We start from the raw sequence: 23,164 nt of genomic DNA on the forward strand, positions 1-23,164 counted from the left end.
ACGTAACTAAAAAAAATACTCAAAGATGAAAATGAAAAAAAAAAGAATTTAGGGATTAAATGTGATTTTATTTTTAAGTTAGACTAAATTTAATAATTAATCATTTGTATTCTATATAAATATTAAAAAAGAATAAACATTAAATACGGATCTTAAAATGTAAAGATTAAACTCTCTATGAATAATTAGAAAAAAAAAAAAAACTTTTACTATCTCATTTAACAAAAAGAAAAGGCAACAGTGGCATGAGATAAGATATGATTGATAGTGTAACTCTCCATTGCAAATGAGCTGTGCTGATGACATGTTGATAACGAAACCAGAGACTGTGGGGGGCCCTCTCGAAATATGCGAGTATTCTCTCACCTGCCCCAGACCCCCACCCCAAAACAACCCTATATATTTTGCTTTGTTTAATGTCATTTGTTACAACCCCCCCGTCCTCTCAAGATAGAAAGACAACTGACACATCTTCAGTTCTCAAACCAAATGTTCCAATGTAACCATACCATTTAAACCAGTCCAAGTATATGACGTGTCGGTTTCTGTGTTTTCGTTCTTTCAGAACTCAAAACATGGTTGGTTCCCCAATGTCTTCTTCTTCTTCTTCTTTTTTTGATAAAAAAATTGTTCTTTTCTTCCTGGGTTTTGCTCAAAATATCTCTGTTCTTTTTCTGAAACTATAAATTTTGGAAATAAATAATGACCATACAACCACAAAGCACACAGTCACACACTTTTTACTATTTTTTGTTTGGGGGTGTTTAGTCTTGGGAAGATGCTTTGTAAAAGACACTTACCTTCTGTCATCTCATTTGTTTTGTAGTAATCACTTGGCATGTGTCTTTTTGCAGGTTATTTACTCACTTTTGTTTACGTTTTTTATCAAGACTATTAAAATTTAAGGTTTATCTTTATAATTTTCTTTTTCTCTTTTTTATGTTCTTAAAACTCCTATTTGAGTTCCATCACTTTATATGGTTCTGTCTCGGTCTCAGGACTTAGACACGACTGTAAGTTGTTGAATTTCTTCATCAATCATCTCTTTTAATGGCTTTTTTTTCTCTTTATTTTGGTCTTGAATTTTTTTTTAAATTTTACTTGCTGTGTGGAGAAGTCAATTTTGATGAGAATTTTCAATTTAATTTGCAGCTGTAAGGAGCAAGATAGCGATGGACCACTAAAGCTAAGGAGTGTGTAATTAATTTATGAAGTGAATGGTTGAGAATTTGAGAGTGACAAATTAGTAAAATGTGTTTCTTCTTCTTTTTCTGTGTTTTCCTCTGATTGGTTCAACATAAAGCAACTTTCAAGCTTTCTGTGTCAGTTCAATACTTTCATGTGATCATAGTTGCTATTCTTAGTTGGCTATCTCATAAAAAGAAAAGAAGTTGAATAAAGAAGAAGAAGAAGAAGAAGAAGAAGAAGAAGATGGAGCCAACAAACCAGAAGTTTTTGGAAAGAGTTGTTTCACAAAAAGCTCTGCAAATGGGAAGTTCATTCCCATGCCAAATTTGTGTGGTGGGTTTTCTCTGTGGAGTTTGCCTCACTTCTTTGTTCTTGGCTGTTCTTACTTCTGTTGGTACCTTTGGCTTTACTGGGATTTCATTTTCATCCTTATCAATGGGGAATTCTCCATTGAATTCAAGTTCTGAGATTATCAGTAAGTCAAAATTTACACTCTTAATTACATTTTTTTGTAAATATTTGCAATTTTTATGGCTTAAAGTTAGATAATTGGTATAAGATAAGTGCAGAATTGGGGATTCTTGAATTCCCAGTGAAGTTGAGTCAAGATTTGATAGATGGATTGATGCATGGGATGATGGATATGATCCAAGGGTGTTGCTGAAGCAACTGAAAGTTGGAATTACTTGTTGCACAATTTTGGTGTTTACTTCTTTTTTTGTTCATTGCTTTTTGACTAAGTTTCTGGATAATAATAATCATGATTAGTTCTTTAATTCTGTTCACTTAACATACTTTAGCTAGAAGCCACCATTACTACTTTTGGACTTCCTAAATGTCATTCGTATTCATGTCCAAATACGTGTGTTAGTGACAAAAATCGCCATTATTACGAACAATTTTGGTGACCTTTAAAATAATTGGCAATCATGGACTTGAATTTGTTTAAATGTAGATGTTATTACGAGTTCGGACTACCAATCCAAAGTAAAAGAAACCGCGAGATGGGTGGATTCGAAGGGAAGGGAACCGGAGAGCGATGATGATGAGAGGGTTTCTTTATTGACTGAAGCATGGGGTGCTTTACTAGCTGACAGGGAACCTGAAGAAAGCGAGTTCTCGAAAAGATTTGGACTCAGTAAATCAAGTTTACCGAATACTCCTCATTTGGAGAACTGTAAATTAAGTGCACAAGTGAATAAGCGTCTCGACACACGTTCAGGAGCTGGGAGATTTCCTCCGTGGACAACTTGGAAGGGTTCGTTGAACATGTATCCTGCAACTGAAACTGATGAGAATTTAAGAAGCTTTAAGGATCAACCTGTCTTTGATGGTGCTTATCCTCCATGGGTATGTTACTTAGCTACATAATCCCTGGACACATGCAAATGTGATCATACATTATTCATTTGTTTCGCGTTTATTGACACATTAATAATATGTATTTTTGCTTCTAATTTGTTTCTGGAAATTGGGATTGCTTTTTTCCAGATTGTGGGATCAGATGAAGAAAACTATCCTCTTACCAGGAAAGTGCAAAGTGACATTTGGATACATCAGCATCCGGTAAACTGCCATGATCCTAACATAAAATTTCTTGTGGCTGACTGGGAAAAATTACCTGGATTTGGCATCGGGGCTCAGCTTGCTGGTATGGCAGGGCTTCTTGCTATTGCAATCAATGAGCAAAGGGTGCTTGTTACTGGATACTTCAATCGTGCTGACCATGATGGTTGTAAAGGTATCAACTGTAACAACTTACTGCTCGTGTAAAATTTTCTGGGAACTGGAAGAACTGTCTTAACAATAACAGCAATGCTTTACTTTGCTTTGTGGATTATAGCATCGCGCGGTAGTTGGTCTTGCTACTTCTTCCTAGAGACATCCCAGGAATGCCGAGACCGTGCATTTGAGCTTATTACCAACAAGGAGGCATGGGAAAAGGGAACTATAAAAGGAAAAGATAGTTATAAATCAAAGGAAATATGGACAGCGAAGGTTCCGAGGTATGATTCAAGGCATTCGCAATTTGCTTGTAAGAATTTTGTACTAACTTGAACTAAGAAAACATTACTGTATCTTCGGTCAACGATTTCACTATTCGATGCAGGGTATGGGGTGATCCTTGGAGTTATTTGCAGCCTACAACAGATATAAATGGAAGTTTAATTGCTGTTCACCATAAAATGGATCGAAGGTGGTGGAGAGCACAGGTACGACTTAAGATTATTTAAATGTTTAGCTATTTCATCTGTTGATTTCCATCTAACATGAAGTTTTCAAAGTTACTGGTTTGAGATAGTTTATAAATATATTATAGACTGACACATGCCTTATTTCGTATGGGAATAACATGTTTATTCTTTGACTTAACAGGCTGTTCGATATCTAATGCGATTTCAAACAGAGTACACTTGTGGTTTATTGAACGTTGCTCGCCATGCTGCATTTGGGAAAGAAGCTGCAAAAATGGTTCTTGCAAGTATTGACAGAGATTGGCCAAAGGTATGTTCATCTAAACCGTGTTGGACCTACATCCATATCCAACCTTACCTTAAGATCAAGTAACGTAAATGGGAATCTAACTAGAAAGAACTGAACCTCGAGCACGTATTTAGAAGAGCTATTACTATGCATGCCAAACTCGTTGTTATAAACTCTCTGTGGACTGCTACTTACTTGAGCTTTAATTAACAGGTGATCACGAACCAGCCAAAGTCAGAAATTGAAGAATTTGTGTGGTCAAATCATAGACCTTGGGTTCCTCGGCCGTTGCTGAGTATGCATGTAAGAATGGGAGACAAAGCATGTGAAATGAAAGTGGTCAAATTTGAAGAATATATGGAACTTGCTCACCGTATTCAGATGCATTTTCCACATCTCAAGAACGTTTGGCTCTCCACTGAAATGCAGGTTAGCAACTTTTAACATGTTTACTTGCTCGTAGAAACAAAGCAATGAACATGCTGCTGTTGTGCATGCATCTCATCTAAATGTCACGAATGGTATAAAACTAAATTTGTAGGAAGTGATTGATAAAACGAGATCATACCCCCATTGGAACTTCTATTACACGAACGTGACACGTCAAGTCGGGAATGTATCGATGGCTACATACGAGGCAAGCCTTGGAAGGAAAACCAGCACGAATTACCCTCTTGTTAATTTCTTGATGGCAGTTGAATCGGACTTTTTTATCGGGGCATTGGGATCGACATGGTGCTTTCTTATAGATGGCATGAGGAACACTGGTGGAAAAGTAATGGCAGGGTATTTAAGCGTGAACAAGGACAGGTTCTGGTAGAGAAACCTGGTTAACTGTAGGCATGTAGTATTAGATCAACAATGTACAGCTATTAAGTTTGTTCATGCATGCCATTTTTCAAATAATATTGTGTTTCTTTGTACATATTTAAATGAACAAAGAGATCACTAACAACGTATCTACCACAAAAATTAGACAAAGTGATTGGATAGGTTTCATGTTCCAACTTTAAACGAGTATTTACTTTATTTCCTTGTTCTTTTTAAAACAAAACAGCACTAATGTGATAACGATATTAGCCAAAGGATCAATATCTGTCTTGAGTAAATTTTCTATCGACACCAGAATTTCTGTAACAATCTGCACTTCATTGCAATATAAATTTGGAAGTTTAATCATATGGCAACTTTGTTGTGGTCCCTTGAAATATGTTGAAGACGAAATCTCCAATCACATCCCAAGAAATGGTGAATTAAACGCAATTCCAACATCCTACTATTTGCAGCACCACTTGTTAGAATAGTTTCAACTATACTTTATTTCCATTCTTCATCATTCTTAGATATGTACAAGGAATGATGTTTGAAACATTTTTAAACACAAAAATGTTCAGGCAAAAGAAAAATTAACATTGTTGAAGGGTTTTAGTGAAAATAAATCGTTGCAAACAAGTAGAATGGAATGAAATATTTCGGGATTATCTTTATTTCTTTTGCCTTGGTGAAGTAATACCATGCAAAACATCTCTTGAAAATATACTTACTCGAATAATCTTTATTTTATGATGAGTTGTTCTATAAAGATGTCCCACGAGAGTGGCTATTCTCAAAGAACAATAGCTCTAAATAAAAGTTATTTTCAATGAGTATAGTTTTGAATATAGTTCTTGAATGACAAATGTTTTAAACAAGAGCTAGTCTTAAACAACAATTGTTATAAATTAGAGCATTTCTTAAATGAAAAATATTCTCGGCGACATTTTTTCTAAATAGAAATTGTTTTGAAAAGAGTTATTTTAAATGTGATTTTCTCAAGCAACACAACTATTCTAATACTGAATTAAATTTTAAATTAATGTAATAATTAAGAAAAAGTAATTATCAAAACTAAATACAGGTTTTTAAAATTAAAATACTTAAATCATATTAAAATTAAATAAATAAAAAAAGAATCAAACCGGTGAGGAGCCGATCACATAATAAAATTGTTTTTCACCTCTAATTCATTTGATTTAAGCCGATTAATCAAGGATGTGAATTACAGTTGAATGATATGAAAACATTAATTTTCTTCAGATTTAAAAACAACACTTTCGAAGCCTCTCTCTGCCAACTCCAGATTTCAAAACAAATCCGAAAACCTGGCCTAAGCAAGTTACCCAGTTAAAGCCATTAAAAACCCCAATTTGGAGTGCAAAATAAATGGGCCTAAGAATTATGGGGTTAAAAAATGTGTTGTTAATCCCTAATTTGAAATTTTGTTTAAAATTCAATCTTTCTATTTAAAAAAATTAATCTAAATATTATCATCATTGATAATTCTTATTAAATTTGTTAATTTAGTATTTTATTCTCAAAAAAATTAAGTATCTACAAAACTCAACATTTTTTTAAGTTTAAATGTTTATGACACTCACATCCAAATTCGAGTATCAAATATAGCTTAAGATGTTAAGCTTAAAATTTATCTCAAATCTTTTAGTGGTTTATTTTAGATGAAACAGAAAATGAGAAAAAAATAAGAATAAGAATAAAAATAAAATGAATTATGAAGAGGAAAAATAATATCAATCACAAAAATGGAACATTTGACGACCATGGACTTAGATGCAAAGATTTAATGTCCAATAAAAATTAGAACTGAAACAAGCTAATAAGGAAACCAGGAGATTTTGGTCCCTCTCTAATTTCACATCACATAAAAGATTCGACAGAAGAAGACAAGGCTCTTCTTGCTTTAATCGAAGTGATTCCTCCTACCAATCGTTCAGCTAATTAATTGTCGCGTTTTGCCAATTCCAAATACTAAAAACGTGAGATGCAATGGTGAATTCAAAAACTTTACATTATGGGTTAAACTAAAAGAAATTAAAATATTAAAAAAATCACATAAATTAATGCAAAATACTAATATTCGATAAATCAATTTTTGATATAATTAATTGTAGAATTAATAAAAAATATTAAAAATAATTAAAAAATAGATGAAATAAATTTTAATAGCTTGTAAATTTCTCACCCATTATTCATGATAAATTTTCATATATTAAAACTATTAAATTACCTTCTATCGTCAATGTTATAAATATTTTAGAGAGTCTGTATGAGGGAAAATAAAAAGAAGGTTGAGAGAAAAATGTTAAATGTTAAAAGAACAAAATTATAGATTTTAGAATTTTAGTTATAGGGAAAAAAAATTATTTTCATATAAATTAATTTATTTTAAAAAAAATAAATATTTAAAAAATTTGTGGGTCATTCTTTCAAAAAAAAATTGATGGGTTGAATGTGGTCAGATGTGTAGAGGCAGGAACCTTACCTCCTCAATCTGTTGTAGACGCTACTGAAAGGGTAAAACAACCGGGATCCTGTAATTATTCTTCCACCTCTTTGCTCACCTGCTGCGGGCCTCCATTCCCACCTTTGGCTGCTGCTGCTGCCTGCGTGCCTTTTCTGCTTTCTTGGCTAACATGCGGCGTTTTTGTTCGTTAGCATCAATCCAGGTATAGTTAGTTGGTATGTGGAAAGGATCAACCTCGTCATGACTATCACTATCACTTGACTGGCCACCACGACTCCCTCTCATCCATGAAGTCCATGATGTTGAACCCTCTGATTCTTTTGACTTGCAATCCTGGAAATGAACCGGGCTGGAAGGAGGTGTTGTAAACTCCTCCATCGGCAGAAGCTCCTCAAATCTAGTGAAAGTCACAAGGACTCGAATAGTTGACACAATAGGGATGGCAACCTAGAACAAGGAACATGATACATCAATATGAATATGTTCCAAACTTAAATACATAACTTTTGTAAAATAATTACAGTAACCACAAACCAACCCAATAACAATTGTTGAGATGCAAGTTTGGAATGTTTTATGATATTACACACTACTCCCTACTCATAAGTCATCACCACTTTCTATCATGCTTGCATAACAGTTTCCACAGACAAACATTTAAAATGAAGATCTTTTAGCATAATGGGCATTCTCAAAGTTAACATTAACGCTTTAAGAAGGAAAGACAATAGAACTGGCAAGAAGAAATAGGGAAGTATTTTGCTGCCACACTAATAATGCACATTGCATCTGGTTCATTCACAACAAGGTGGCCTCCTGAACCAGAAATACAGATGTAGAAATGTAAATAACTATCGAAACCATGATTTGTGATGTCAGAATCATATATACGTGTTTTAATGAAGAGTTATGGGCAGATTCCAGCAATATGGCAAACCTAATAACAACTTAAGGATATGTTTAGATGGGTAAAAAAGTGGAAGAATAAAAAGAAAATAGAAAAGATAATCAATTTCGTATAAAAGTTAATTTTTTTTAAATTGAAATGATAAAAAAAAGAAGAAAAAATATATATTAATTTAAAATTATATATTTTTCAAATGTTTTTTTTTTTCAAATCAAGTAATATAAAGATAAAACTACCATCTTTCCTACTAACAAAATTATATTTTTCATCTTCTTACTTTTTTACCCTTTAATTTTATTTTCATTCTACCAAACAAAATTTAAAAAGCGACTTCTCTCAAATATTAAATGACAAGACACTCTATCAATTCCTATATTAGACCTAAGCTTTCACGAGCCTAGATCCAAAGGCATCAAGTAATGGCCAACCCTCCTAAGATTTTGTACCAGAAAAAATATATTAAACCATTAGTAACATAAGAAGGATTTATGGTATATATCCCCTTAAGGTTTCCTTGACCTTAATAAAAGTATTTCTCAAATAACAACAGGCTAACAGCCTATTGCACTTCCAGACCTCAATTCACTAGTTAACAAAAAACAGGTCCCTACTTCAGCACTCGTTCAAGTTAATTTCCAATCATCACAAAACTTTGTGTTTGGATTTGAAACACCATAGGACCAAGGATACCATTAATGGACTCATTCCCTGATATTGTTAAAATTAATGTGAACAAACTGAGGAGATTAGATCACTGGAGATAAGCAAGTAAGGCCAGCAAAGCGCTCTTCATAGCAATTTAAGTATTTGCTCTAACCCAAGGCATATTTTCCTGCCTAAAGATATTGATAGCTCTTTATTTTCAGACTTGACTTCCACTCTAAGTCAACTTTGAAGCCTCAATTCTACTTTAGTATCTTTTATCATCACTTCTGTTCCAACAACAAAATGAATAAATAAAGTAAATAGAGAAAATTGCACTTACATAAAAATAAAAATAAAAGCATGATTTATGCATACAATTAAAGCTAAACTGGATTTTTACCATAAAGTAAGATAATTGTTCGAGTTGTTGGCTTTATGTCTTAAATTACCTTGACTGGAAATGTGCCCGGTGGCAGTTTAGTTGTCAAAATCTCCCTTAATCTCCTTATAGGCTTGACTTTCTTGCCTAATATGTCAAATAAAGGCAGGAGGTCCTCTGTCTTTAAAGGGAAATCTGGTGTTAGCCATAAAACAGGTCTCACACCCTTCTTAATCTCATTTCCATGTTTATCATCACTATTGCCCCCTTTCTTCTTCTTCTTGCTGCTTTTATCTTTATGCTTCTTGCCATCAATAGCATCTTCCTTCGCAAATTCAGACGATGATCTACGATTATCAACTTGCTTCTGATTGCGACCTCCTGGATCCGATTTTGAGAACTTTCCAATCTTTGAATCATCAGGATTATCACCGTTCTTTGAGCCTTTCTTATTCCTGCCAAACCATCTCTTCTTCTCCTTAGCAACACCATTTGATTCAACACTTTCATAGGCACCAGCTGAACCATTTTCTTGACAGTCAAAAGAACCATTTTCTTGACAGTCAACAAATCCATGCTCATCATCATCATCATCACAAAAGCCATCTGAATTTCCCTTACGAAGCTCCGAATTCAACTGCATCCTTTCCTCAGCTGTCAATACATCATCATAGTCATTATTTTCACCGCTATTTGCCATCCTCTCTTCATCAGTCATTGCACCAGGAACTCCCCTTGACTTCATACTGAATGTCACATGAAGCATATCATAAATTTTAGCCTTCCAGTTTCCAACCATCTCACTTCTCTCTTGTCGTCTCCAGTTCAGTTGAGGAGCAAGCTCAGCCTGAGCGACATCAATACGAGGCCTATACATATTAGTTTTAGACATCTTTCGCACTTCATGAGCGATTTCTGATTCAGTTGGTTGCTCACCAGCCCCCTCCAAGGCATTTATAACTTCTTTTTTCTTATGATAAATAACAATTAAAGAGCCTGCAGGAAGAGAAAGGTTATCATCCTCAGAAGTGTAGCCTTCCCCTAGAAAGAGAACTGTTTTGTGTGATCTTTTAATGTGGAACCCATCAAATCCAGCAAGTGTCGTATCAGCACGGAAATTTGAACCCCGCTTCCAAATGCAGTAAGTGTCTGATGGTGCAATGCGCCCAATAAACGGAATGACTGAACTTTCAAAATGAAAAGATATCTCCATGTAAAAATCACGGATTCGAGCTAATGAGGCAATAAACCTGGGAAGTCTGCGACACCATCTAGCCCAGGCAAGCGGTTCTGAGTGTCGAGCAAAGATCATGGCAATAGCCTCTTCCCTTGTCCAAACCGCTTCTTCCAAAGCTTTCCAACCCTGCTCATTCCGAAGAGTCCGATCTGCTCCAGCCAACATCAAAATTTCCACTGAGATTGGATCTCTCAATCGCACTGCTAAATGCAGCGGAGTCTCCCTACCTGGGACATCACGACGATCTATGACAGCCGAGATAGCATCAGCCCGTTCCTCAGCCTCAAGAGATTCAGCTTCAGTATTAACCTCACCAGCCTTAGCCAGCCGAGGGAGTGTCGAGATAATACGCCTAAGCGCGGCATGGTCACGGCGAGCAACAGCTAAATGAGCAGGACTATGGGCATACTTGGAAGGATCCTCCATTATACTTGACTCTCTTCTTAGGTTTATGCTACTACACTATCGTTTCCTCCATGTCCAAAATGCCCTATCATTGAAAACATAAATAATAAACAAAAATACACTCCCACCTTAATCTCAAATTCTCCAAAACGCTATATTTTAAGATAAACGATCCAAATTTTAATAAGGTTCCACAACTACTTCTCAGGGCTTTTAGGCTTTGCTATGCAACTTCAATACTAGCTTTAGTTTAACAATGATAATAATAATTGGCAATGTCGTAACTTCTTTACATCTGCTCAAACGACGTTCGTTTTTTTATCCTTCCATTTACAAAGAAGTTAAAGCTTCCACGGAGTACAAATCTGTATATGCAATCCCCATAAAGGAGAAGTAAACAAAAATGAGCTTCAATAAGTAAAATTTCCATATTAGCACAAGAATTTTGATTTTTACTTTTTTACATCAGAATATGAAATTTTCACAAAAGAAAAACAAGGGAAAAAAGAAAATCAAACATAGAAGTTTTCACTAGTTTACACTGAATTAAATTTCACGTTTTTTTTCCAATAACCACCAACAATATTCATTTATGTTTCTTCCTTCTACATTTACTTTCGTTCATTTTCCAGGCAGCCAAACAAAAAAGAAACAAAATTTAAAAAATAATAAGAAGAAGAAGAAAGAAAGAAAGAAACACAAACCTGAAGAAGCAGGTGCAGGCGCAGCATCCAAATAAATATCCGAAACGCGACCGGATCGAGAAAGTTTTCCTTCTCAAATTGGCTTCGTGGAAGTTGAAACTTCAGAGAGAGAGAGAAAGAGGGGGGGGGGGAAGCTAAATCGGACGGTTAACGTCAATTTGAGGAAACAGGATCCGACGGGTCAGGATCTGAATCTTCGAAACATAGACTCGCCTATAAAGCACGAGTCCTCATTCAAAATTCAATACGTAGCTCAGATCTCTCTCTGATGCAGCCTCAAGTGAACCAACAGAATTTAGAAGAGAGAGAAGAAGATGAGAGAGATGAGTTTTTTTGGAGGGAAACCAATAATGCTTCCCTCTTTATAACAGAATTCCGGTAATTTGTTGGTTACGAAAGAAGCCATTACTAATAATGGAATCGGTACCAAGTATGGAAATTAGAGGAAGATTGTATTTAGGCACACTATTGATAAAATACATAAATTAATCCTAGTACATTTCAAAGGTTAAATTTAAAAATATGCTAATTTTTTTAATTAGGCTTTTAAGTCGTTTTAAATTTTAATTAGGGGAATATGTCGGTTTTAGGAGAAAGAAAGTGAAAGCGCACCTAGCTAAACACACTTTCCTGCATATGTACAGAAAGCGTGTTCAACTAGATGCGTTTTCCCTCAACGATAAAATGCAACAACTTTTTTATTGTTGTCACGCCAAATGATAAAAATAAAATAAAGTCTCAACAGTAATTTATTTTTTAACTTATAAATACCTCCAAATTTCATTTTTTTATTCACATCCTCTCTTAAATTCTCTTAACTCTCTCAAGCTTTTTATTCAATATTTATTTATATTTTCATTTAAAAATATTAATTTTTTAGTTTTATTGTATTTTATTTGTTGGGATCAATTTCTCGACAACCATATTTTTGCTACCCAATTAGCAATGGTAAGACGAAATTTAAAATTTTCGTTATTTTTAATTATGTTAAATTTTTTTTGACTAATCTAAATATTTTTTTATGTTATAAATAAGCAGATAATTGTGTGTTGGAGGCGTTCATACATAATACGGGAGAGCCTTTGATCCCTGAAATTCGTGGGTACCTGTAGGAGGTTAGATTCTTACATACGTCTCGCATGCAAGGGGGCTGCAAATTTCATCCCACACTAATCAACGTGTCGGTGAAAAGATAGAGACCCAAAACACACATTTTTCACCTTCTATACGGTGAATGTACAATCACAGTTGAGGACATAGCGTTACAACTCTGTCTACTGGTGATGGGTCAGTTATCACTGGATCAGCAGTGGTTCGGGGGAAAGTGGACCTCTGCACCGTAATGTTGGGGAAGGTCCCGAACAAGTTCGAAGGTGGTCGAATATTGATCAACTGGTTGGAGAAAATTTTCAATAAGGTTCCCGACGACGCAACGGAGGAGGTCATACAACAGTATGCCCGAGCATTCATCATGAGGTTAATCGAGAACATTTTAATGCCAGATAAATTTAGAAATTTGGTGCATGTAAGGTGGCTTCTACATTTCATTGATTGTGTAAAACTAAGTTAGGGATTTGTTGTGTTGCCCACGTTATACCGGGAGCTTTGTCGGGCAACGCAATAAGATAAGATGTCGATCTGTGGTTGCCTGTTGTTGTTGCAGAATGGGCCTGGTGGCGAATATTGTTTCTACGTATTAGAGTGACTAACCCATATATGTTCCCGTTTGTGATGAGGTTGTAACACCCCTAACCCGAATCCGTCGTTGAAACAAGGTTACGGAGCATCATCGAAATTTACAAATTAATTTTCAGACATCTCATTTCATCTAGCATTCATATTTGAAACCAACCAAAATCAAAATATTAATGAGCCAACGTTGGCTAAATTAACTTATACATGTCATTATAACTAGAATCAAATCATCCAAAATTACCGATAAAACCAATGGATAGTGTGATATATCTCCGAAAAGTTTCCAACCCAATCGAGCCTCTGATAATCTGTAGGGTAAATAAAAAAAACAAATGCGTAAGCAATGAATGCTTCGTAAGCTCGTGTAGTCTTTAATCATATTAGTTCCTTTAAAATATGAAATCTATACATATCATGGATAACCCAATGTTGATACCACAATACCCATGAAGCTATATTCATCAACTTACAAGGTAAATAAATCCACAGTATCACTTAAACACATTATCCCAAGCTTAGTAGGATTTTATATAATTTCAACTCTTCATAATTTCTTTATTTTCATTTTCATTTCTTTACTTTCCACGCTTATTCCATATGCGTTGTCGAAACCATTTTTATTTTTTTGGGAAAAAATAAAAATTAGTTGTCGATGGAAATTTGGAGTCGCCACCAATCTTTTATTAAGGTGTGATTGGATCACCTAAAATGACTTTGGTCTACGAGTTTTTAGAAAAATGGGTTCGGGAGTCAGTTACGTTCGAGGAAGGATTAACACCCTCGTAACGCCCAAAAATTGGTACCAAATTGATTAATTAATGTCTTAACGTCGAGAGTTAAAAATGCGATCCTTAATTAAATTAAAGTATTTATTAAGACTCCCTCATTTTGAAACAGAAAACATCATACCCAATACGTTAGGGCACGATATTTTATTTTTTCAAGATGAGTTTGTCCAAAAGATTTGTGTGATAAAATTTAAAAGAATATTCAATTGTTTAAGATTTATGACGAAACCGCAGCCCAATACATTAGGGCACAATTTCTCAACATCCCAAACATTGAATATTTCCTTTATTAATATATATATAAAAAATCTTTGTCTCGAGAAATCAATACATCACATCCAATGCGTTAGGGCACAACATATTAAATTCCCAACAACAAGCTTTTTCATTTTATTTTATTTTTTGATCAAAGAGCAATTCTAGATTGTTAGATTTAACGAAGAAAATCGGAACCCAATACGTTAGGGCTCAATTTTCTTGAAAATCCTAAATACGAGTATTATCTCTATTTTGAAAAGTTCTATTTTAAATTCGAGTAAAAAGATGACATAATATTATATTGTATGTATGAATGTCACAATAACAAATACAACAATGACATATAAATAATATAAAAAAATAAATAAACGAAATGAATATATAAAAAAAAAAAATCCACGACATGCAAAATATCAAATGAATAAAAATATAAATGTAAACACAATTAAATAGCGAATGAAGAAAGCAAGCAAAATAAATAAAGAAAAGAAGGTATATAGTATACACATAGAAATTATGAAGATTAAAATATAAATATGATTCACATATAAAATTTGGGTTATTAAAACTTATATATATATAAAATGCATAATGCATTTATGAAAACCAAAGAAAATATAAATATATGCATATATACATAAATTATAAAATATGTGTTAAAATATAAGTAGGTAATTAAACATTTTTTTGAAAATAAATAAAAAAACATAGGTATATGCGTATATATATAAATATAATAGAATAGTCATTAAAAAAATGAATATATATACATGTAAAATATATTAAAAATAATTAAAAAATATCTACATTATCAAAATTAATTAAATAAAAAATATATGTATATATAAATATGAGAAAAACATTAGTTGAGAGAAAAAAAAATAAGTATGTACATAAGAAAACAATAAATATATATATAAGTTAAAAAAATAATTACATAAAAAACAATAATTACATCATTAAAATTAACTAATTTTAAGAAAGATATAAAAAAAAGGACTAAATTGAACTGCAAATAAAAAATCTGGGGTAAATCCACAAATAAATAAAGGCCAAAGGATTGTATTGAACGTGCGTATAATCATGGAGGGACTGGAAGGGCAATTTTCCCTTTCCCTCTGAACGGCGTCGTTCAATAGGGACCAAATTGAAATTTAAAATAAATTAAAAGCGAATTTTAAAAAACAAAATAAACTTAATTGCAAAAATATTAAAAGGCGGAGGGGCTAAAAGCGCAATTTACCCCTCCGCTCAAAAACACGGGGATCCTAGGCCAGGTCGGGTCGAATTCGGGTCGGCCTCCCCAAAACGACGCCGTTTTGGGCGTTTGGGGGCTCTCCAAAATGGTACCGTTTTGGTCCCATATAAAAGCCCCTATTCCTCTAAAAAATTCATTTTAAAACATATTTTTTTTAAAAAAAATAAAATCCTTTAAAAAAAAACTCTCAGCCCCTCTGTTCTCCGGCGTCCAGTTCGGCTATCGGCCACCGCGCCGGTCGCCAATCTTCGGCGTCGGCACCGCCGTATGCGGTGGCTAAAAAAGAGAAAAACGCCTTATTCGATCCCCTTGACTTTACTAAACCCAAATATGGGTTCAAAGTTTCAAAAAACCTCAGAAAAAGCAACGAAAAATCACGGAACCTTTCGGTTTCCGACCATCGACACGAGGAATGGCTCCCTCAATCGTCTCCGCGCCGTTTCAAAATCGAAAACAGGTTGTTCCCTTCTTTTTATTTAATTTATTCGCATGCAAATAAAAAAATAAAATGAATCTAGTCTAACAATAGATAAAAAACTGTTAATAGCAACCTTTTGAATCGGTTTATGCCCTTCCCCTTATTTGAACTCTCTGTGTTGCAAAAATAATAGCTTTCTTTTTTTATTGATTTTCGGCCCCCGATTACAGTATCTTAATGGCCTTTTTATAGCCAAAATAACAATATCATAAGTAAATCAAATCTGTTTTCTTTAATTCGCAATCTTTTTTTCTTTCCATATACTGCTATTTCGTTTCTTGATGCGCAGGTACGAAGATCGGGGGAGATTCGGAGGGCGAAGCTTGGCTTGCGGCGCAAGTTCACCCCTAAAACCCTAGGGTTTCCTGAATCTGTTTTAGGCCACTGTATTTGGGCCTCTGTAGTTTGGTTTATTTCAGTTTGGGCCATATGGGCCCACTTGTAATCTGGACTGCTTTACTTTCTTCATGTAGGCCGGGTAAAATTTAGGTATTACATGCGTGACACACAAGTCATAAATATTTCATTCAACCACAGTCACAAGCTAGTGCATTTCCAAAGTATTTTTCGAATTGATCACATGATAAGTTATTTCATAAGAAATTGTATAATCTAAACTTTACCACTTTTTAGTGAGTGCTAGCATATTTTTACTTAAATACTTTCCAATTCAATGCATTATATAAATAATCAAAATACCATTCAACCAATAGCTTGGCACTTGCCTAAGCATCAAGCAAGAATACTAGTTAGTGTACTTGCACACATTACATATAAACCCATCATGCATAATTTTCTTGTATCAACATATTAAAGATAATCATACATTTACATGTCATGATACATATTATTCTCTTGTCGTTTCTTCATAGACTTATATCATTCATTTCATTATTTCGATATTTCATGTACCATCATTTTCATGAATTTCGTACATACCAGCAATAGTTCATTTCAAATTCATGTTATCTCACTTCAGGATTTTACCCGTTTTATCATTTAAATATCAAGGGTTATATTTATTTCAGATCAATACCAATAATAATCTATAAATCTTTCAATTCAATCACATAAGTCTTTTACCATTACTTTCTGAATCGAAAAACGACTTACGGATATGAGTACATTGTTCTTTAGTGCCATATTCCAACTATGGTCTTGCACATATAAACACTACCATAGTCCGACCATGGTCTTACATTCATAGTGCCATAACCCAGTTATGGTTTTATCCGCCAATTCCTTTTCAGAGATCCATTAAATTTTTCTTCCATTCAACCGGGATTTCTTCCCCTTTTTATCAAATATATCAATGTTTCATCAATTTTCATATAATGAACATTCAAATCATATTCACATCAATAACAAACATTTCAGGCATTTAAGAATATAATTCAAGTTACATGAACTTACCGGGCTAAATTGTAGAAATATCAAAATTCAGGGACATTTTGGTAATTTTCCATTTTTCTCGAATTTCCACTCAAATCTTGATCTAAATTAATATTTCATTCAATTTATTAATTTAAATGATCGAACAATTCATTTCATGCAATTTGGTCATTTTTGATATTTTTTTACAAATTACCCATAAAGTTTTACTTTTATTCAATTTAGTCCCTGAGTCTAAAACGTGCAAATTATCCATGCTAACTGAATATTCATATATATATTTTCCTCCTCATCCTCTCCATTCCACATCCTTAATTTATATAACATGCATATAAGTAACATTATCTATGATTTCACAATTTACTTGTAAATTTATTCAAAGCTGTTCATTTTAGTCATAGTCACTAAATTATTTTTATCTTGAGCTAAGGAACTCCAATTTAGGATACGATAATTTTCCCTAAAACTAGACTCACATATCTTCTTATCATAAAATTTTCATAATTTTTGGTTCAACCAATAAGTACAGTTTATTCATTAAAGTCACCTTTGTTCTGCTGTCTGACAATTCCAACCCTTCTTCACTAAAAATTAATTATCTCTTTGTACAGAATTCAGATGATGTCCCCGTTTGTTTCTATTGAAAATAGACTCATTAATGATTTTAAAAATATAAATTATAACCCATAATTATTTTTTTTACAATTTTTAATTATTTTTCCAAGTCAGAACAGGGGAACCCGAATTCATTCTGACCTTGTCTCACAAAATTTATTATATCTTATAATTTACAATTCCATTACTTACATCGTTTCTTTTATGAGAAACTAGACTAAATAATATTTAATTTCATATTTTATTCATACTCTAATTCGATTTTCATAATTTATTGAAATTTTTCAAAGTGAGCCTACTGTTGCTGGCCAAAACAGTTTTGGCCAAAACAGTTTTAGCACAAGATGTTTATTACCATGTTTATAATACCCGTATTTTCCTTCTCTACACTATTTGTCATCACTTTCTCTTATTTTCTCTTCACTAACATATCAATAACATAGGACCATATATACAAAAACTTTACATTAACATCATTTCTATACTTTTTCAATAATATCAAACTTAAAAATATACTAAAATCTTGATGTACTTACATTGTCATATTGATTTCAATCTTTAACTTGATTTTCTCTCTCCTCCAGCTTCTATTTCTTGAATCTAACTTGATATTCTAGCTCCCCTTAGTCTCCTTGTAATCTTTCTCTCTTGATGGATATGGAAATTCTTTTGATTTCTATATGAAAATAGTGAATTTTTGGTGGAAGGACTAAATTGTAAAGAAAGCAAAACTTTCTTTCTTCTCTTCTCTTCTAACGTGAATTGCATGGAAAAGATGGTGGGTTGGTTGCTTTTCATCTTTCATTCCACATATATATACTAAATAATAAAATAATAAAATAATAAAATATCAATTAAAAATTAAATTAAAATACTAATAAACTAATATTTATTTATTTATTTAATCTAAAATATCTCCAACATCATCATTATCTTCTAGATTTCTCTATCTTCTAATTGACCATTTTTCCCTTTATGATCTTTTAAAATTCCATCCTTGAGTCATCACTTAATTTGGTAAAATTGCAATTTAGTCCCTTAAAATTCTTCATCTTTTTCAATTTAGTCCTAATCCATCCATTTTACTTAGTTTTTAGATCATTCCACACTTAAAATATTTACACCATTGGTTCTTCAAATTTTTCATATTTATACTTTAACCCCTCAATTTTTGAGTATTTACTCTTGGGCAACAAAAATTTTCTCACTTTTACGATTTAATCCTTTCTTGAACTAATGTCATAATACACTTCCCAATGTTGACATAACTCAAAATTTCACCTTTTTGTCGCTTTATTTCCTTATTTATTATATCAAAGATAATATTTTACTGTAAAAATTTTTTTGGGGGTATTACAGAGTAAACATCATTTATCAATAAATGCGTAGTTTGTGTAGTAAATGTTTTTATTTATTATATGTTTTGACTAATATATCACTTGTACAGGTGGAACCGTAGGCCGAGTTACGTGGAACTACCCAACGAGTTGGAAGAAGTTAAGCTACTATTAGATCAACGCTCGAAAACTGAGGTTAATTACCTATCCTTTTCAAATAATATTAATTACGCAATGATTCGTTAAAAAAAATCTGTACGTAACAATATTTACAATTCTACTCTTTAATTTGAATGGATGTCGTACACCGACCCCGAGATCATGTCTTGCATCTTGCCAGAAGTGTTAGACAATCGGGAGATGTGGGACGCGAATGTGCCGTTAATAGTGTACACGGCAGTGAAAATGCACGAACTGGACTGGATTCTACGACAGTTTAGGTATAGGCAATGAATTTCACTGCCACCGTGAGACATGAAGGAACTACACAATATGGACATGCGAGGAAAGAACGACGAGAACTGGAAAAAAAAGCACAATGAGCACATCCAAACTTGGGATCGTAGGATAGAATCCATACCCGCTTGTAAACCATTTTCTCGGTGGACACGACAGCAGTTGATGATTAGCTAACATGGTTTAAAACCGTCGGCAAGTCTTATTTGTTACCACCGGAGGCGAGTAGTAGGCAAATTCGATTGAAAAATTAATGCCGACCTCCATAGTAACATAGGAGGGGACTTGGTCCCACAACAGATTCATCATCAGCTTTGGGAGAAGATGAGCCGCCTATAGCTACGCAATATCCGGGTTAGTTTAATCCTCTTATTCCCATTCAATTCAATAACCATATTTTTTTTCGCAAGCACCACCGCATTACAGACCATCACTGCACCTAGTTAATTATTTTATTTCCGTAAGTATATATTTTGGGGCACCGATGTCCCCCGCATACTACATACCCATGCCGATGTCGATGTCGAACCCCATGTTAGGACAAAGGTTGACGTATGCATCGCCATTGATGATAATACTAATGCAGACGCCCATGCAACAGTGAATAACGATGTCAATACCCGGTACCTTTCTAATGTACCCAGGATTTAGGGTACCTTATGGTTACATGTCTATATTGACCCAAACATCACACGCATTACTATTTTATCGAGGTGGCTCATTATTGCAACTACCGAACACAGGAGTGGCGAATACACAATTGCAGGCAATGACGACGCAGTAATTAACTACGAAGAAAGATGATGACTCTGGCGAACCTGAATAAACGATTTCCCAAGGGGTAGTGATAGGTACATATTTAGACGACAATGACAAAGACGATGAAGTCTATAGGCCTGCACCTCCGGATGCACCTCCAGTTGTAAATTCAGTTCCATGCGGAAATCCTCTATGCGACCGTCGTCCACCGCCTTGCGACACACATTCTCCCCAACGACACTATTGAGTGTATTTTTTGTTATAAATATTGTGATGTAAATATAAATATATCATAAATAAAAAAAATTGAGGTTATTCATTCAAACAATACATTTGTTATTATTATTATCTATCATGAGTAATGTGTAAGTTAACAATAAATAACAAATTGAACTAAAAGGAATACATGAAGCACGCTAATGAATATAAAGGTAGAAAGTAATATTATTAACGCTGACGCCCTAACATATCCCTGTACAGAAAACATGTTGTCCTCATATGCCCTGGGTTTCTACAATACTCGCATAATTTCTGTTGACAATCTCTCTCCTAAATATCCATGTTGTTCCTTATCCGGGTGGAATTTGGGTGACCTTTCGAGATGCGATGTAAGTCATTGTTTGGAACCAACTCCAATTGTGTGTTATAAATCAGTGGTCACATGCTCTCATCTTGGATGGATGGGAATTCAGGACTCCACGCACTATGAATGCGTTCTAGTCGGTAGATGTCATTGATGTAAGGTGCGTACTCAATCCATATGTTCACACATGTGGTAATTACATATGCGTATGGAAATCGAAGAGCTTAGAACCTCCCACAATCGCAGGTCCTTTCCATTAGGTTCACATGATAGGATGCGCCTAACATTTCCTGGTCAGGCCTAACGTGCTCCATGACTCAAAAATTAAGATTTCGACATGAGTGGTGCATTACATACATGGTGTTCGCTCTCACTGTATTTCATCGAATCTCTTTTATCACGTCATTGTAGAATGTATCGTAGCCTACTATCTGTCTAGCATACATCGTCGTCCTCTTAAGAAATAAGGCGACCAGTCGAAAGTATGTCTCTTTAATAACTAATGTTACCGGCAAATGACGCGTCCCCTTCAGTATGGAATTGACGCACTCGGCCAAGTTTGACGTCAAGTACTCGTATCTTAGACCCCCGTCATACGACTACTTCTACTGTTCGAACAATATATTCAATACATACTCTACACTGTAGGCATTAATGGTGCTTAGATTGTTCAACATTTGATGGAATCGATGTTGGACAAGCTCATAACCTATTGAGAAATAGCCAACTGTTAGTGGAATGAAATAACCTGGTATGAATATTTGATTAACAGTGAATACTTAGTTCGACCTTCTAACCCATGTCGATGATTAGATCTCACTTAGTTTTCGAAAGATATTTTTAATGGTAGTTGGATCCCACATGCCATATACAATACTGATAATGAGTGTGATCCTAAAGGGCTCCATGACCATCAATTACCGAGAGTATTTTAGGTCCCCTGTTCAATATAACACATATGTCGGGATGTGAGCAAACGTAATAATGCAACCTACTCAAGAAGAAATCTCAGTCATTTACCATTTCTTTGGGAGTTATTGTGAGCGCTATAGGAGGAATTTTTCGATTACTGTCCTAAGCAACGGCAAGCAACAGACGTTGTTGATACCTTCCATATAGCTAAGTGCCGTCAATTTAAACCATAGGCTTAGAGTGCTAAAATGCCTCTCTTTATTGATCAAAGGTCCAAAAAACTAGTGAAATACTCTTTTTCTAGGGACAAACTGATCGTTGTAGTATATTAGGCGGGTTTCAAGATCAGTTACAGAACATGGTACGTACCGATCTAATATTTGACACCATTTCCATTAATAGTTATACGAACCCTCTCATCCGTGATGCAACTTCTCCATTATTTTCTATTTTGTAACTCACACTTTTTAATACATTGGAGTGTACTAGTAGTAGCTATATATGTTCGCAATCAGCACCAGTATTTGAATCTGGGGACTGGCCTTCACAATTAGTAGAATAATGTCAGCAATCATATCATAGTCTAGCCTTGGATGGTCTTGACTTGCACTTGTTGCAACACATGTATGGGGACCAAAATACATCTTTATCATCCACATCTCAGTTTTCTTCCAGTAAGACACCATAATTTTCCACTTACACTTCTTAACCTTTATTGCGCACTTTCCTTTGAATTTCTCAGAACGAGACTTCATGATGTAGTAGTCCACGTTGTTCTTGAAGCTGTACCACTTCAATGCAGCAAGAAAAACATCTTTATTGGGGTATTTTGTTCGAACTTCCAGTACTTGTAAATCACAATATGTGCTTGTATGACTAGGTGTTCTCTGTAGAAGCCGCAAAAACTCTATACCAACATTGACCGATAGGTCGATGTTCTTCATGTGGGGTGGAGTTTTATATGCCCTGAATTACGTATCTGGATTTGGATCATTGTCTGAAACGTCATCGTCAGACTCGCAAAGTTCTAGCTCTATTATAACCGGATTTGGTTCAAAACATAGTGCCATTTCTGAACCTTTCGGATCGTGCAGCTGAATTGGCAAAGGTTCTAACTCCTCCCCCTTGTTTGCGTCCGTAACCCCTTCTTCCTCACATGCATCTCTTTTCTCGTTCGCGATTTCATTGTCTCTTTCGAGCATGGAATTTAACGTACCCTCATCGCCTCCCGTTGAAAGAAGTAGGTTATCGGTTCTTTTGTAACTCATGTGTCTGCCAAAATATTCAACGGGTTGATGCCCAATGTACGTTGATGATTCCCCGGTATAAGTTCTTCCACCCCATAACATTGATCCAATGCCAAAGTTGAAATCAAACGCACTG

General features: G+C 34.3%; 2 protein-coding genes across 11 annotated transcripts; one reads left to right on the forward strand and one right to left on the reverse strand.

The window, feature by feature from the left end:
- The first annotated feature begins 287 nt into the window (after nt 1-287).
- On the forward strand, nt 288-4,701 carry LOC107928760 (uncharacterized). Of its 6 annotated transcripts, none has more exons than XM_041104551.1 (9): nt 288-578; nt 1,153-1,663; nt 2,144-2,538; nt 2,680-2,929; nt 3,032-3,194; nt 3,299-3,401; nt 3,565-3,693; nt 3,886-4,101; nt 4,214-4,701. In XM_041104551.1, exons 2-9 carry the CDS (start codon nt 1,432-1,434, stop codon nt 4,490-4,492), a joined length of 1,767 nt encoding a protein of 588 aa, XP_040960485.1. In that variant the 5' UTR covers nt 288-578; nt 1,153-1,431; the 3' UTR covers nt 4,493-4,701. The 6 variants fall into 6 exon arrangements, with proteins under 6 accessions (XP_040960485.1, XP_040960486.1, XP_040960490.1 ...); XM_041104556.1 differs by lacking the exon at nt 288-578 and adding an exon at nt 616-906; XM_041104555.1 differs by lacking the exon at nt 288-578 and adding an exon at nt 616-854.
- A 1,547-nt stretch (nt 4,702-6,248) lies between these two features.
- Nucleotides 6,249-11,654, reverse strand: LOC107928725 (ankyrin repeat domain-containing protein 13B). 5 transcript variants are annotated; one of them, XR_005920642.1, is made up of 4 exons: nt 11,251-11,654; nt 8,975-10,631; nt 6,992-7,420; nt 6,249-6,477 (listed from the first exon to the last, which is right to left on the reverse strand). XR_005920642.1 is itself a non-coding variant. In XM_041104557.1 (3 exons), exons 2-3 carry the CDS (start codon nt 10,565-10,567, stop codon nt 7,067-7,069), a joined length of 1,947 nt encoding a protein of 648 aa, XP_040960491.1. In that variant the 5' UTR covers nt 10,568-10,911; nt 11,251-11,650; the 3' UTR covers nt 6,249-7,066. The 5 variants fall into 5 exon arrangements, 1 of the variants encoding a protein (XP_040960491.1); XR_005920643.1 differs by having other exon boundaries at nt 6,249-6,428; nt 8,975-10,911; nt 11,251-11,650; XR_005920641.1 differs by having other exon boundaries at nt 6,249-6,443; nt 8,975-10,911; nt 11,251-11,650.
- Nucleotides 11,655-23,164: the final 11,510 nt, after the last annotated feature.

This window comes from Gossypium hirsutum, chromosome D11, assembly GCF_007990345.1.
Source record: "Gossypium hirsutum isolate 1008001.06 chromosome D11, Gossypium_hirsutum_v2.1, whole genome shotgun sequence".
Classification (NCBI taxonomy): Eukaryota; Viridiplantae; Streptophyta; class Magnoliopsida; order Malvales; family Malvaceae; genus Gossypium; species Gossypium hirsutum.

Coding starts and splice junctions, on each gene's coding strand:
- LOC107928725 (XM_041104557.1), bottom strand. CDS start 10,567: ATGGAGGATCCTTCCAAGTATGCCCATAGTCCTGCTCATTTAGCTGTT. Junction 7,421..8,974: donor CGGGCACATTTCCAGTCAAG/GTAATTTAAGAC, acceptor TCCTTGTTCTAG/GTTGCCATCCCTATTGTGTC.
- LOC107928760 (XM_041104551.1), top strand. CDS start 1,432: ATGGAGCCAACAAACCAGAAGTTTTTGGAAAGAGTTGTTTCACAAAAA. Junction 2,539..2,679: donor ATGGTGCTTATCCTCCATGG/GTATGTTACTTA, acceptor GCTTTTTTCCAG/ATTGTGGGATCAGATGAAGA. Junction 3,402..3,564: donor GAAGGTGGTGGAGAGCACAG/GTACGACTTAAG, acceptor TTGACTTAACAG/GCTGTTCGATATCTAATGCG.